Source organism: Oreochromis aureus, linkage group 22 (assembly GCF_013358895.1).
Source record: "Oreochromis aureus strain Israel breed Guangdong linkage group 22, ZZ_aureus, whole genome shotgun sequence".
Classification (NCBI taxonomy): domain Eukaryota; kingdom Metazoa; phylum Chordata; class Actinopteri; order Cichliformes; family Cichlidae; genus Oreochromis; species Oreochromis aureus.
The window spans coordinates 12,480,841-12,497,006 of record NC_052962.1 but is presented as its reverse complement, the minus strand read 5'-3'; the positions used below and the strand labels follow the sequence as shown (position 1 = coordinate 12,497,006).

The 16,166-nt window shown below is 43.3% G+C and overlaps 1 protein-coding gene across 2 annotated transcripts; it reads right to left on the bottom strand.

The window, feature by feature from the left end:
- Positions 1-1,166: 1,166 nt before the first annotated feature.
- Positions 1,167-15,871, bottom strand: mfsd2ab (major facilitator superfamily domain containing 2ab). 2 transcript variants are annotated; one of them, XM_031740098.2, is made up of 14 exons: positions 15,606-15,871; positions 12,312-12,434; positions 11,240-11,364; positions 7,168-7,291; positions 6,760-6,838; positions 6,501-6,676; positions 6,291-6,381; positions 5,863-5,981; positions 5,576-5,659; positions 3,943-4,026; positions 3,694-3,806; positions 3,447-3,590; positions 3,042-3,218; positions 1,167-2,947 (listed from the first exon to the last, which is right to left on the bottom strand). In XM_031740098.2, the coding sequence occupies exons 1-14, from the start codon at positions 15,693-15,695 to the stop codon at positions 2,893-2,895; spliced, it is 1,584 nt and encodes a 527-aa protein (XP_031595958.1). In that variant the 5' UTR covers positions 15,696-15,871; the 3' UTR covers positions 1,167-2,892. The 2 variants fall into 2 exon arrangements, with proteins under 2 accessions (XP_031595958.1, XP_039461775.1); XM_039605841.1 differs by lacking the exon at positions 15,606-15,871 and adding an exon at positions 12,542-12,774.
- Positions 15,872-16,166: the final 295 nt, after the last annotated feature.

The following is a 16,166-nucleotide window of genomic DNA, read 5'->3' as shown; positions in this document are numbered from 1 at the left end:
AACAGGTCATTATATCATTTCAGGAACAGATTTGACCACATCAGTGTGATGCCACACCAGGAGTGCAAGTGGCATTCGTGACTGAGTCTCAGCAGTGCGTCATTGCTGTAAATGGGACTTATTCATTTCCTGTTATTACTAATGTACCTTTCATTTCAGAGCCATAAGCTCGGAGTTTGTAGTGTGAATTTACTGTTATGTGACAGCTCTGCTGCCTTGCAGGTTCCTGGCTGGTGGAGTTAATCAGAGCATCTATGGGAGCACCTAAGCTGCACACAGCTGCCTCAGGCTTCTCTCTGCCCATCCACCCATCCACCCAGCTCTGGTTATTTTTAGGCTTCGCACTGTGAAACACCGTAAACCTAAAGTTCATTCATTCGGCTGCTGACACTCAGACGAACACTTCTCATGGAGTTTATGGTGGTTTTTGTTTCATTTGGTTAATAAATTAGTGTAATTTTGACTGATGCTGTGCCTCTTCTGTTACCTGTTATCACTCATGACTTTTCTTCTCCAGTGGGTTCCACTATATATAATATGGGACTAATTTCTTGTGTGGAGTTGGTAAACGGCTCCTTGACATGTTTGACCTGCTGCTGAGCTGTGTAACCACTAGATGGCACTGCTGCATTGTGTTTGTATATGTGAACGCATCGTTTCAATACAGCTGGGATGACTTTGTTTGGACAGAAATAGGTATAATGGTGAATTGTTGTATGAAGGTATTGCTATCGATGCCACTGTCTGGTCCTCATGTTTCCCAGACCTGAATCCTTGTGAGAACCTCTGTCACATCTTCGTGTCCAAACAATGTAAATGTAAATCCACACTCTCCTAGAGCTCCCTGATGCCATAATCCATGTCTGGGAGGAGATCCCCTAAAAAAAAAACCATCCAGCATCTCATTAGGAGCATGCCGAAGCATTATTGGGAGTGCATCAGGGTGTTATTATTACCAGAGGCCAAATCCAGTGTTTATGCCAGCTGTAAACGTGTTTCAGCTGTACAGAGCCTGGATCATGAAGACCAATATCCCCTCCGATCATAGAGGGAGACAACTGATCAGCAATGCATCCTGGAATCTCATCCATCCACATGGGATGTGTGCATGGAAAAAAAAATGTTCCTTATTTTTAATCCACATGAGGAAGTAAAGACTACAGACATTTTTTTTTTTGCCCCACAGTGCACAATGCACATTTATCAATTAGTATTTATTAACATCTTTTTCTCCATCACAGTATTTTCTTCTTAAATAGCTACACCACAGTGTACATGGGTTCATTCCACTTGCAGACACAAATATAACAAAGATATATACACAAGTTTACATAAAGTATATACATATGCACAGGAGGCGTCTGTGTGCCTTTGTGGGGATTAAAGCTCACATTTGGCTACAACCTCAGTCAAGACTCAATAAAAAAAAAAAACAAGAAAAAAAAACTACACAACAAATTAAAACAAGACAGCATTTACAGGATGTACAATTACTACAGGGTTAGTGTAAGGATGTACGTTCTCCATCCTCTTTAGCAGAGGATAAAGAAAACACGCATGAATGAAATAAACACTGGCAACTCAGTTGTCAGAATCAAATGTCGAAGATGTAACATTATGTATAACATATGACACTGAATGTACACATTTCCATATCGACAGATACGAAACAATCCTCGTGATGACAGATTGACATGTGCTTCTCCAATAAACACACATATATACAGATAAACATAAACACCCATCAATAAGAGCTCTGATTTCCACCTTCTCATCTTTTTTTTCCTTTTTCCTTCTTCCTCCAAAATGATGTGCTTCCCTTTTATAAAATGCATATGAAGCAAAGACAGCAGAGGAGGCTAAACCTGACTGCCCAATTGGCAACAGCTTTACAGGCCTTAAATAGAGTTAAATAATCCAAGAAAACATGAATTTGAAAAGGAAAAATTTAAACTAATAAATATTTAAATAATGATATCACTAAATTACAAGTGCCTGTAGTCACTTAACATTAAAGCATTGAGAGAAAAGGTTTTTCCTGCCATCAGCAGCTGTCCTTATAAATAATGGAAATAATGCAGCTGCTGAATAAACAGACATCACAGTTATGTTTTTGAAAAATAACTGCTTTCACTCCTGTAGTGGTTTCAGTGTGACGGTGGAGTACTATTAGAAGCCCTTTAGAGCGCAGGTGTTCCTGTTTGGCCACAAGTTCAAACATCCCCATTATTTATAACCTTTTACAGGAAAAGCCAGTGGGATGGGAATAAGATGAAACAGGCTGGCTGATTGGTTTGTGTAAACTATGAAGTGAAAATGTAAAATTACAATTTGTATTTTTTTTTAAAAACAAACCAAAACAAAAACCCTGAAGTTTGCTTCAGCGTTTTAAAACCCCATAAACAGGGGAACAAATTAAGGCTGTATTGCTGTTCAAGTTCCTCGTGTCAAACGCTCACATCTCAGAGCCTCCCGAGGTCGCTAACGTTCGACATACGTATATAGCACCATTAATACTGATGAAAACATGCTCTTAATGCTTTTCATGGTTCTTGTGTGATTTCGACTGAGAGAAAGACCAACTAAACAAAGAAAATGAAAAGGATCTTTTCACAGTACATCTAAAAAAATAAGGCTTTTTTTTTTTTTCAAGAAAAACAAACAGAAAAGTGTGCCAGGAAAACGTCAGATTCAAAGATGGTAGGGTTGTCTTTAGAAAAGGCCTCAGGGTGGCTGAAACAATGACACTTGAGTGAATCAAGTACTTCTGGAACAGCAGCAACAACAGCAGCATTACTGGACAAGGCAGTGATCCGACAGGCGCGGGTCCGTTGGTCACGTCCGGTGCAAAAGTGCCATTCATTCACCCGACTGGTCTGTCTGCAAAATGAGCTAGACCACATTGGCTAGTTCTGCTGAGTCCGTTTCAGAGTCCGCCTCGTTCTCCCTGTGAGACGAGAGACTTTGGTTGGAGGATTGCCTCACACAGATGCAGCACACACACACAGAAGACGGTGAAGCGCTTGGGTCTGTGCACTTACCTCAGGTCCTGTAGGAGTTTGCGGTTAGCTTGCCTCTTCTCCTCGTTGATCGGGTAAGAGTACATTATGGACAGGCCAATCGCCATCAGAGCTATTGGTGCAGCCGAAACCAGTAATTTCAACGTCAAGTCCACTTCCTTAGGTTGAGAGCAGCCTCGGCTGATGTAACCCGCAAAGCTAAAAAGAAGAGAAATAAAATTATTAGCTTTTAGCGCAGCAGAGATATTGATGTGAAGGAAAAGTAAGAAATTACTCATGTGATATGTGCACCCACATGCACTCTATAGCCTCACTGTAGTCTAATGGAAGGGAAAGGAACTACTTGCTTTGATATGGGATTTTGGGTGCTGAGAAATTCAATTAAATAAATAACTACAAATGCTTAAACTTGGTGTGAGTGCTTACTCTAAACTAAGAGTAGAGATGCCGAGAGAGACTCCAGAAGCAAACTTGGTGAAGAAGACATAGAAGGAATAGAAGAGAGCTTCGTGGCCGGTGAAGTCGGGATTTTGCACTTGGAAGTCGTCGACGACATCGGGCAGCATAGACCTGAACAAACAAAACGTGAGGCCTGGTCATTTATGTGCATTTCTGATAAGAAAAACATTTTTATCTATTAAGTCATCAAATACGAGCCAGCGCAGAGGCATACCAAGGTAGCAGGAAGGCGGCAGCTACTCCAACGCCAGCAGCAAAGGAGCAGATGTAGGTGACAGCCAGGTTACTCTTCAGGGACACCACCAGGATCATGAAAGGAATCACAGCCTGGAAATGACAGCAGTGAGAGATTTAAATCCCAAAACAAGTCTCTTAATGATACTGCATCAGTTTTCCTAAGAAAGAAAAATTCCCCTAAGTTTTACAGTTTGTTTATACTTTTAACAAGATTTCAGGGACTTACCACTGTGCCAACGTAAACCGCTGTCTTCTTTCCAAAACGAGTCAGAAACCACTGCCAGAAGGGAATGACCAGAGTAGCGGAGAGCTGAACGAGGGGGAAAGAAAACAAGTGTGGTTAACCAGCTGTTTTACCAAAATTTAGAGAAGTTCCTGTAAGTTTCTCCAACGCCCCTCTGTGTTCCAGGTCAATATGGGAAGAAAAAACAAAAAACAAACAAACAACAAAAAAACACTTTATCTGTGTTATATAAAAGAAGATAAGCATGTTAGACATCTGATGCAGTCACAAAGCACTTCAGATGTCATCTGACCTAAAGAGGACAAGAAGAGGCGGGACTGCCCCCGGATCATCGTGGGTTTTGACCTGCGCGTGTTTGACCAAGGCGGCGAGAACACCCGGCCATTGTGCACAGTGTTCTCGGTATTTCCCCACCTTTTCTTCTGAATGCCTTCTACAGGCCCAAACTTCCCATCACCTCAGTCTCTCTGTGCAGTCATCTGTAGCTTTCAGACTTATTACATGTAGTTTCACTTTAGTCTACGTGCGCACTCTGTTTTTAAATGTATGCACTTGAAATTAGTCTTGCTGTTCTGCAAACACTTCTCTCAAACCTTCAGCCCCATGAGCCTCGCCAGTTTTCTTAGAAATCAAATATCAACATCGCGCATCAGCTTTCATCTTCTAAACCAACTTTGAAGTGAGTTTCACACAAACTGACTTCATTGAAACTGAGCAGCACGATATTCTCATATAAACATCCTTAAGAACGACTGCACGTGCTGTGCATCTAAGCTGGAAAACACCAAGCACCTCACATGAACATGCGTCACACAGGAGGCTTTTTCTGCCTTCCTCCTCCTCCCTCATGTTTTCATTACTTTTGACCTTTGCTGCTTTTGCTCCTTCGACTGACAGCCAGTCTGAGGTACATGTGCTTTTATAACGCGTGCCAATTTGATTTGGTTTATCTTATCGTTGCCATTATAAGATACGAGATCAACCTTACACATCATCAAGGATTATCATCTCTCAGTGCTAATTAAACAAAGTCATTTCAGCGACTGCACGTACTGGTTAATGGTCACTACCTTGGCTACATAATCCTTCCCATGAAGTAAAGGCTCAAAGCATCTAATCTCTTCACCCTCGCTAACCTGCACTTTCTCACCCTGTACCAGTTGTGCGTTGCGTGAGCTCAGCACATCTGTGGATTAATTGGCTTTAATACTCGTAGGGAAGTTTGAGTGACTCTTTGATATGAAAGCTTTTTGTTCCCCCTTCTTCCACAGGTTTATATAAAAGAGACCTGAAAGCAGAGGTGACTGTGGCTTCTTTACTGTCTGTGGGAACGTGGTGGCATTCAGGCAGAGCAGTCCCACATCACGGAAATAGCCATGGAGGAGCCTTCCTTTCTGACAGGGTGGATTTTGTAATTGAAGACAATTTACAAGAGAAGGCTTTTGTCTGCGCTCTGATGCTAATGGCTCATTTTATTCCACACAAACGGGCTGCTCTGGGTTTCATCTGCCAGGGGAGCTGGAGTCATTTCTATGGGAACAGTGCGCCTAGCTGTCTGTGTCTATGTGTTTGTCACAATAAACCACCTCTCGGTCTCCTCTGTGTCTCTACTCACCATGATGACCAGCAGAATATTCTGGAAGTCATTCCTGAAACCCAGTGTGGAGCTGCAGAACAGGGCAAAGTTTCCCTCCAGGAGCTGCAGGATGAGACAGAGAGGTCACTCAGTGTACTGCTTGAACACACGCACAGACACACTGTCTGGGAGCGCAAAACATGCAAGAGACTAAACAGGCTGAAGTTAGTGACTGAAAAAGGCAAACGTGGAAAGTTATCCTGTACACAAAGTCATTTACAGTAAAATATAAAGAGTGTGTGTGTGTGGCTCTTTCATGTACGCACCATGAAACCTAGTGAGGTAAAGAGGAAGCCCATGACCAGTTTGGCATATGGTCCATAACCCATCACCAGCTTAATCCCCTGAAAGAAGGACATGGGCTCAGACCTGGGACGAGAAGACTCTGAAAAGAGAAAAAACATGAGGGAGTGAACCAAGATGCAGAATTCACTTTGAAACGTTCTGATGTCCCGTTTCTGAACTTTTTTACTTTAAATGACACTTTTCATGTGCAGCTGCCTTTAAGCCTCACCCTGACATAGCCTGACATCTTATTACGAGGTCACAAGACTTTCACTTTGAGCAAACTTTGTGTGCTTCCTCAGCCCATAATCATAGAGCTGTAATCACACGACGGAAGCGTACATGTCCTTTAACGACTCTGTTAAAGGACCCAACAACAGAAGGATGGTTGACTCTGATAAACGCTCACCTTTTTGTTCCTTCACACCGAAGAAAAGCACAACAGCACAGATGATGTAAATCAAGCAGATCACACCAGACGCAATCATGTAGGCCGCTTTCTGCACAGGAGGAACAAATGCGCAATTAGTATTCAGAAGATTTCACAATCCGCCGTCATCAGCTTGCATCTAATTAGATGAACTTGTTAATTAGCCAACTAATAAATGCGTCCAGTTACCGTGTGTTCCAGGGAGATGACAGGTTTAGACTCATTAAGTCCAGGGGACGCGGAGAAGTTGCTTGGCTCCGCCAGGATATCGGCGGGCCCCGGGACGCAGGGAGCGTTCGCCAAGCCGACGATCTGGCCCTGGATCGCCGTACCGAGCACGGTGCCCAAAACCTCCACCGTCATCCCTGATGAGGAGACAAGGAGACATCGTAAAGAGGCGCCAGGAGGTTTATCTAAGAGGACGGTGCTTTAACATGCCGATACTCACTGTAGGCAGTCGCAGAGTCTCTCTCTTTCTGCTCTGAGCTGATGAACATGGTGAGGGCTGAGTATGGCACATGGAAGCACTGCAGGAAATCACAAAGAGTATGAAGGTGAGAGAACAGCTTCATCAAACACTTAGATACCACAATCACTGCACGAAGACAGGAAACTGTTTTCTAAATAATCCAAATATTTCAGACTTCTAAAGAAGTTGGGTTTGATCTTCCCATCGTCTCCCGAGGTGCTACATACTAATATTATATATACACACAGGGAAGAAGGAAATACAGAGGGGAACATTCTTTCCCTACGACATCACCAAAGACCACAGTTAGACCGCAGGCCATACTTTGAGAACCCTACAATGAAAGGTTATAGTGGGCATGTTTGTGCGTGCACATGTGGTACTCACAGTCTGGAGGCTCTGGAAGAGGCAGTAGAAGAAGAGGTACCAGACGACTTTGCCATTCTCAAAGGGAGGAACGTACCATATGAGGAAGTAGGAAATCACAGCCAGAGGGGTTGACAGTACGATCCTGCAGATGAGATAAAGCAGGAGGAAGAGAGAGGGAGGGGAGTGGAACAGGAAAACATGACAACAACAACAACGTCAGTCGATGTAAAACGTGATCTATTCAAAGTGTGGAACATCTCATTTTGTAAACAGTTTCCAGGCCTAAAAAGTCTCTCATAGCATAACTACTCATAGGTTTTCTATTCTGCTCCTGCCAACACTTCTTCAGTGATTCTGCACTTTAGTTAACCGTCTCCTGATGAATATCATGTGTCTATGTACTTTACATGGAAGGAGGAGGCTGAGCTTCAGGTATGGCCTGATCTGAGGGTTACTAGAGGATGAATGACTTGGGAATGCTGCTGAACGACATTAAAAGGCACCTTTTGTTTTCATGAATTCACACCTATATCCAACATAAAGGAACTTTAACGGAGCGTAAAATCCTACAGAAGTGAAATTCTTTTGCACACTTGATGCCCTCCAGTCACCTCCTTCCTATGGTCAGACAGCTACAGTCCAATGAGATGTGAGATTTCGCCCTGCAGTTACGCCTCTGTGGATGCTTCACATTCCGAGAAACACATGGAATATGACACAGTTCGTGGCATCCTGCCAGGTCATTCACTCTATGCAAGAACCTTTTCGGACAGGATGTGAAGTCATGCTGGAGTCAGAGTGGTCCAACAGCTAGAGCAGGCCCTACTTCTCTGCACAGTGCTCGGAAAGCTGAACAACTCGCTGCCAATCAATTCGAGCTCCCGTGAACAATTCATAATCACGCGCCGCAGCGAGAGTTTTAAAGAGAGACAAAGTCAGGCGGAGCGACGTGCTGTCTGCTCTCTCGCCCATGTGACGTGATTAACTGTACCCTTGTTTGAACACAGTGTGGGAGTGTACAGAAAGGGTGGACAAGCTGGAACAGATGATCCATCTACCTGCAACAATGCATTCAGGAATGCTTGCTCTTTTTTTTTTTTTCCTCCTTTTTTAATTCAGTAATCAACTCCAGCCCATGAGAGATTAACACAAACGCAAGGAAAGTCATCCACACAAATCACCAGAAACTGTATTGCTTGGTTTGTTTGTTTTTTAAGGCCCGTGTTCACTGTCTGCAGGCCTAAGATAAGATTCGCACCGTCCTTGCAGAACTCCAGAGGCCCACTGGGCCATACAGGCATTGACCTACATCACATTTAAACATCTTCTGAAACAGGCATGCTGACAAGAGCGAGGGTCATCTACTTTGTCAGTGAATTAACTCAGCAAGTGGCAGCTTAAAGTCTATCAACAGTTTAGTAAGAGTGAAAAGCTATCTTAGGAGCTTCTGCGCGTGAGATTGACACAGTTATCGCTCCATCTTCTTATTTTCGGCTTGGCGGCTGAAGCAATAATATATTTAAAACATTTAATTTTTGATTTTGTGCTTTCATAAGTCAGAAATCCCCCCCCACCCCCCCCCAAAAAAAATAAATAATTTTTTTTTTTTTTTTTTTTAAATATCACTCTTTAGGTGAAAGTCTTCAAAACTGGCTGTTCATACTGTAGCCCACCGCAGAAACCGAGTGATATCAGATAAGCAACAGGAAAGCCCTCGGTCTGAAAACTCATTCTGCTAGAACTTGAACTCCAGTAACCTCCTGGATTCCTCAGGCAATCTTTAAAACGTAATACAGGCACTGAAAGCTGAGCAGCCATTGGCTAAAACTAGTGGTGTGTTGTGGGCAGGACCAATGAGAAGCTCGCTCAGCTCCGTTCACCCTCCCCCCACTGTGGCTTCCGAGCATTAAAGAGAGCAGCTCTGACTGCCTCTGCAGCTTCCTGCCTGCTCTCTGCACATATGTCTGAAATGAACTGAGCCATAATATAACTAAATATGCCAAACCTACCCCCGCTACAACCAAAAGCCCACGCCCCATTTCTGACGAGAAGTGGAGGATGCACTTTATCCCTCCCCCCTTCCTCTGTGACCCACTTTTCAGATTCAAACATCAGCATCTCAGCAGTAATTACAATAACGAGATAAAGTCCATCATCCTCTTACACATTTGCTTCTCAAGCAAAGATAAATGTGCCCAAAATGGAGTCAAAATTTTTTGACGAACAAATAACTCTTAATATAATTTTTACATCATCAAGTTCAGCACTCCTTTACAGGAACTCCCATTAACGATTTCATCACTGGAGAGGAACATTTCTATCACCGTCAGCTCTGCAAACCTCAGTCTCGCCAGTATGGCATTTCTTCTGCATCAGTCATGCAGGTCTACTTGCGACATACACGCCCACATAGGCTGCAAGATTAGAGCTAAAAAAAATCATAGCCACAATTACTTATTATTATTTACCACAAATTTTCTTTGAATGAGCTCTAAAACTATGCCCGTTTAACTAGAATTCATTTGAGCATCAAATTACGAAAAGAAACTTTCTTTCTAAAACATTACATGACCTCTAGACAGATATCGTTTCTACAGGCCTGAGCTGAACTACACGGTGACAAAAGTAGCTGCGCTCTACTTGTAACAAGCTAAAGTTAGAGCTGTATAGGAAAAATTAATGCAAAAAGGAATTTTATCCTGATTATCTTCTTACATAACCTTTTGCTTAATCTCACACCATTTACCAAAAGGTTGCATTAACACGGGGAAAGACACTAGTGGGCAGGCAGGGGACCCTCTCCTCCCACTCGTGCCATTACCTACCCAACGCTCATTTCCTAACCAGCTTGGGAAATTATATGTTTAATCAGGGAGGCAAGGGAGTAAATACACAGGTGCAGCGCACACACCCCACACCTCCCCGTGGTGGTCATTAAAGAGATACCTTTGCTCTGTGACACATGTTGTTCTCGACATATCCTCTCCCTCTGATACCCTTAACCTCCGCTGGCTTATTTCTACCCTCTTCACACTACAGAGTACTGCATGTACTGAAGGGACAGTGGCTCTAAAACGTCTTCTGTGCTGACAGCTCTATAACTAGCAGCTCTGCTGACACCCCAGTAGTCTCTTACATCAGCGGAATTATATGAATTACATCACCGTCGACACAGACCACAGGTGTGTGACGGTGCAGGGAACAGCGGTTTAAAAGTCCTCAGACTTTAGAGCTGATAACCCTGTGCAAGATGCCCATAGACAGAACAATGTGGTGGTGGGTGAGGGGGTCAAATCTGAAAAGAAAAGCGATCAGCAAGCCTTTTCAGGCATGCTTCACAGCCCTCCTACACACAGACAAAGATCCAAGCTGGATTCAAACCTAAATACAAGATGGGCTTTCATATTATCCTCTGTATATTTAAGGTTTTATGTCAAATAACCACACAAAGAAGACTTCCAAAGACTCTTTGTGCGCTTCCTGTAATGTGCGGGAGTTGTATTTGTCACCAAAAGCTACAATGTGGGTTATGTGCAAGACTATCTCCTGAAGCAACTTCCTGTGTTTGTTTAACTTAAAAAAAAAAAAAAAAAATGGCTTGACATCTTTAGGGGGTTTATAGTTCAAACAGTAGTAGTTAATATGGTCCACTTCACCTAAAGACAGTTCTCAGTATGCTATTCTAAATAGCAGGAGGTGAATGAGAGACGAGGGAAGGAGAGTTTGAATGGACACATCCGCACATGCTGGCAATGAGGAAGTAGTACAGCAGCAATAGCGTGACGCATGGTAAACCCTCCTGAGAGATGTCTGGCTTTTCAAAAGTAGAGAACAAAGCCCCGCCCCTCCCCCCTCCCCAAACACTGACATCATACGGTTGGAAAACTTCCACCAGGGCTGATGGGAGACCCTGTGATCACATGCTCCAACAGCAAATACGCAACAAGTGTTTGAACTGCGTAACCCAGCTTTATCAGTGAGGTAAAGGAAATAGTTTGTCAGAGACCTCACTAAGGAAGTCTATTTGTTATGTACATCAAATCAAATGGACTGTGTAGCACCATGAAACTAGGAGGGAGTAAGAGCTCACCAGGGCAGCATGCGTCCAAAACGCGTCCACGGGCTTCGAGAGACCAGGAAGCCCACTGTTGGGTCCGTTACGGCGTCCCAAGCTCGCCCAACAAACAAGATGATGGAAGCATAGAAGGGATCGATCTGTGAAAGCAGAAGAAAAAGATTAGAGATGTCGACACGTGGCTGTTATACACATGTATTAGCTCAAAAACCACATTAAATGTTAAGCTTATAAAGTCTAACCAGTGCAAATTAGCACAGGTTATGTGGTCGTATAGTTAAACAGTAGCAGTGAAGCTGTAAAAATGGACATTACACTTTGTATTACAGTGGGAAAAGTTTAGTCACCGTCTTTTTTTAAAGACAGCAGTGAGAGGGTAACCCTTAACACAAATTAGTTGCCAACTGGCTGTTAACAGAGGGGACAAACTCGGACAGGGTGATGAATGTGTGACTTCTAAATGCACAATCTGTACCACGCTGTGTCACCCCATAGACTGTTAATTAATAGCCTTGGAAGGCGAACAAGGCCGAACCCTGGGAAGCCTTTGACCATCACTGCCATCATGGCCATGACCATCAGATTACTGTCAGAGCTCATTAATGCGAGCTCCCCCCCCCCCTTTATATTGTACCACCACTGTACCCCTCCCACAGCTTTTCAGAACAAGCTCCTGCAAGCCTCTTAATACACTGGAGCCCCATCATTAGGTCAATAATGGCAACAAGGCAGAAACTTTTTCCACAACTTTGCTCTGATCTGTGTAAAGTCCTGTATGAGGGTTTATAAGAGCAGGGCTTTAAGGCTCAGGATTACTACATTACAGAGTACAGACTGCACACTTGGCTCTCAATCCCATTTAACCTTGTGAAGTCTAACCTTACTCCTATCCCTTAATGTTTTGGACACATATAGGCTTTCTTATTGGAAAACAATTTAATAGTATTTAATGTGCGTTAAACTGAACATATGTATTTTTCCCCCCTAATCATCAAAATTTACATATTCTGAAAGCACAGGTTCAGGTTACAAGCCAGGTGGCTTCATTTATCTCTTTGGAGTTTGGGAACAATTTCAACCTCCTCACCTGGGCTACGTCCAGTAGATAGATCTGCAAAAAGAAGCCCAGGGCGCATCCTGTGATCTGGTACGGAGCTCCCCCGATGGCATAGCATATCTTGTTGCAGACTGATAACCTGTTCGGCTCATGCTGCAAGTAGGCAATAAAATGAACAGAAACACAGATTTAGAAAGTGCTCAAATACATTGATCGTAAAAACAAAAGTAGGATAAAAACATTTTGTTAAACAGGCACACCTAAGAGCAGGCCTGAAACCTGTTTGTCATCTGGGAGGATCTCGCTTAACAAGAGGCAAGAAACGCCTTCAATGATAGCCAACTTTTGGAGAAACTGCCCTCGGGTATTTGCAGCCGTCTGCAAACGTTTTTGGACTTCAGCAGGGCCAAGTTCTTGTAATTACAGGAGAGGTCACTTCCCTGGAGTGGCCAGGAGCAGCTTAAGCTTTGCACAGCCACTGCAACACACCTACACACAATTACACTGCCCCTGTCCCCAGAAGAAGAAGAAAAAAAAAAAAAAAAAGGAAGCAGATTATAAATAGGCAACTTGCTCAATTTCTGTCTGAAGACTTTGATTCTGCAGACTTGCTTCTTTCTCACCAGTCCCATTAAACAATAAAACATTTTTTTTTCCAGAGCCTCACGAGGAACATGGCCTAAATTCTTAATCGCCAGAGGGTCTAAAGAGCTCGTGAGTTCAGCTGGCAAAAAGCTAACCACTGTGTAGTGTATTTGGAAGGAGTTAGGGACAGCCGCCAGGGAAACAAGGAACCCTTGGTTCGGTAACAAGCGCTTATTCTACAAGAGTTTCTCCACTGAACATGTAATCGTTTCCTCAACAGACAGACTCCAAACAGATCTAATGGCAACAAATCCGTGCGCGTGTATGACTACACTATGGTGGTGTCACTCACCCCAAAAGCCAGGGCGACAGCACCTTGGCATCAGTTTGAGGTGGCTTAATTCCTCAGTGGATGACTGCCACTGTTTGACCAGAGCTTTGACCACTGCTGCCCAAAGAAAGGCGAACACACACCCTTATCCCCGACCAATCGAAAGCTTGAGTTTCCTGCTGCTTAGTCTGACCTACCTCTCTCTTTATTTTTTTTTAAAAAGGGGTGGGGGGGAATTTAATCACTGGTGCTGAATGAGAAAAGGGCTCTTGCTGATAACCTCAAGCAGAAGAAGCAAAGCAGAAAACCCATGTCAAGGTACGATCTGCTTAAAGTAACCTTCAGGCATATTTCATCACTCCTCATAAGGATCAGGAAAAGGACACGGAAATGAAGCATTGCTGTCATTGCATGCAAATAAACCAGTCTTTGTCCCGCTGATATGCCCAGCTCTGCTTTTCTTTAGGTCAAACACTCTTCACTGCAAGGACAAGCAGAAGAAGCAGTTTTAACCATAATAGCTGGAAATGCAGCAGCTGCAGTAGCTCTGGTGTCCATGGCAGCAAATGCAAAATCTCAAGCATCTCTCACCTTACATAACTCCCCTGAACCCACTCTACCTGAATGCAGAGCACTGACTGTACCGACACAGGAGTGTAACCATCATGCAGCTGCCACAGGAATGTGTTAATGTGACAGTGCATTCATGTCACACACATTTGCATGGTTGTCAGGCAGTCTATTTAAAACACACACCCATAATGGATCTTAACTGAGCTTGTGGCCACACGTGGACGGATGTCTTTGGCAAAAAAAGAAAAAGAGAAAGGAGTCTAGCTGAGTTTTATAAACAGGACATTGAATCTAGCTTCACTGATTACTTCCACAGCCACACCTTCTGCTATCAGAGTTCCCACTAATGATATGTTACTACTGTAAACGGTAACATGCGTAGGTGAGACGTTTTTCCTGCTTTTTGGGTTCACGTGTCACTCCCTTAGTTTAAAGGTGCAGACACACAAAATCCCGAACACTCATTTTGTAGTGGGTTTTTGGGGAAAGGTCCTCTGCCTGCTCTTTCATTATCTGACACGTCGCCTTGGTGGGTGCTCCCTGTGGCGTTCAGTGCTTTCGGGAAAATTGTAAATTTAATGGGAATTTTCTTCAGCAGCCCATCCAAAGCAGTGAAAAATTAAAGCATCTTTTTAACAAACCACTAGTAAGTGAGGGGATTTAAAACATCGTGCAAATAAGCTCTACCGCATTTTTGTTACTACAATGCAAATCATCGTGTCGGATTATTCCAGCCTCAGAAAGACAGGCTACTTTCCCTTTTTCGTTGAGTTTTTCTTCCTTGCAAACGCAGAGCTAGTGGGGGTTTTAACAGAGCCCAGTGAATTCAGCACAACACATCTATCTGAGAATGCTGATATGAAGGATAAGATAAACCACGCTGGTGTTAGCAGGCTATATTCTGCGACGTTTTTGGATGGCGATATCGATATTCCCAGCGTGATTTAAAAAAATGCTTAATTATTTTAAAGGCTTTAATTAAGAGAAAGCCACCGTTATGAAAAGGATAAAACCCAAATGTGGAACCTATAGCTTACAGCAGGGGTCCTGTATTAGATCTCACCCTGGGTCAACACACCTGATTAGCTCATTACCAGGTCTCTGGAGAACTTCAAGACATGTTGAGAAGGTAATTTATCCATTTAAATCAGCTGTGATGGATCAAGGACACATCTAAAACCTGCAGGGACACCGGCCCTCGTGGACTGAGATTGGGGACCCCTGGCTTACAGCTTCTTGGCTACTTTAGGGAACAACGTCAAAAATCAGTCGAACGTGACCTCAATTTGAGAAACTGATAAGACGTGAGGTATTACATTTTTAATTCAAATGTCGCTACACGTTACTGGTGAAATGAGGGCACAGAACATTGCCTTCCACACACACAAACTGTGAATTAAACCCGTTTGTGTAGATTTAGCCCTCAAAAACCACGATTTTTGGTTTAAACTATTTGAAGAATGCGTTCTTGGTCTAATTAAGGATCAGAAGAAGGAGAAAGGGCTTTCTGGTGGCTCAAATAACATTCACGTGCCAAATAACAATAATTATACTTAGTTAAATTAGGCGTTTATCCATTTTTTAAATTCCGTTTATATCGTTTCCGAGTTACTAACGAGACAAACGTTGGCCCGGAATGGCGCGCGCCTTATTTAAGCTAACGTATACATGAGTCACCCTTAAAGTGTCAGCTCGCCGGTATTATCCATTCATTTAAATGGTCGACACGCAATCCTATCAAAGCCTGGCCCTTTCTATTTTCGAGAATTCGTGTGAAAGCGGGCCAGAATCAACCCGCACCTAAAGCGAAATTTTGAATTAATGAATTTACTCACCCTTTTAGCGAGCTGGATGCCATCCGAGCTCCCCGGTTTATTCAACAAACTGGCGTTCGAGTATTGTTCAGCTCCTTCTCCTTTCGCCATGGCAGAAATAACTTCGTCCTCGGTTGAATTTGCCTCAGAAATAAATACACAAATAAACCACTACCCTCCTTTAACAGAAAGACATACAGTCCGATAGCGTGTAAACTCAATGAGGACTGATGAGATGTGGTGCTGGCAGCAAGCGCCACTGGATGTAATTTTTTTTTTTTGGATGTCCCCGCCTCTAACGTGAGCCATTCACCCCACTACTACACCACGCCCCCTCGGGTGTGTCACAGTCATATGTTTCTTCATCAGAAGCCTTTCCTTGGAAATTCTTTGTATCCGTTTTCATCAGAGTGTGTTTACATTTACAAACAAGCTGTGACTGATCGCTCCTGTAAATGCAGTACCTGGCCTTTTTGATGGCCACGTCTGGCCCATGTACCTGAAACATAAGAACAGAATAGTATTTAGTCAAAAACAGTCCAGTTAATGAGTGATATTAAAGACTTGTGCGCTAAGTGGCGG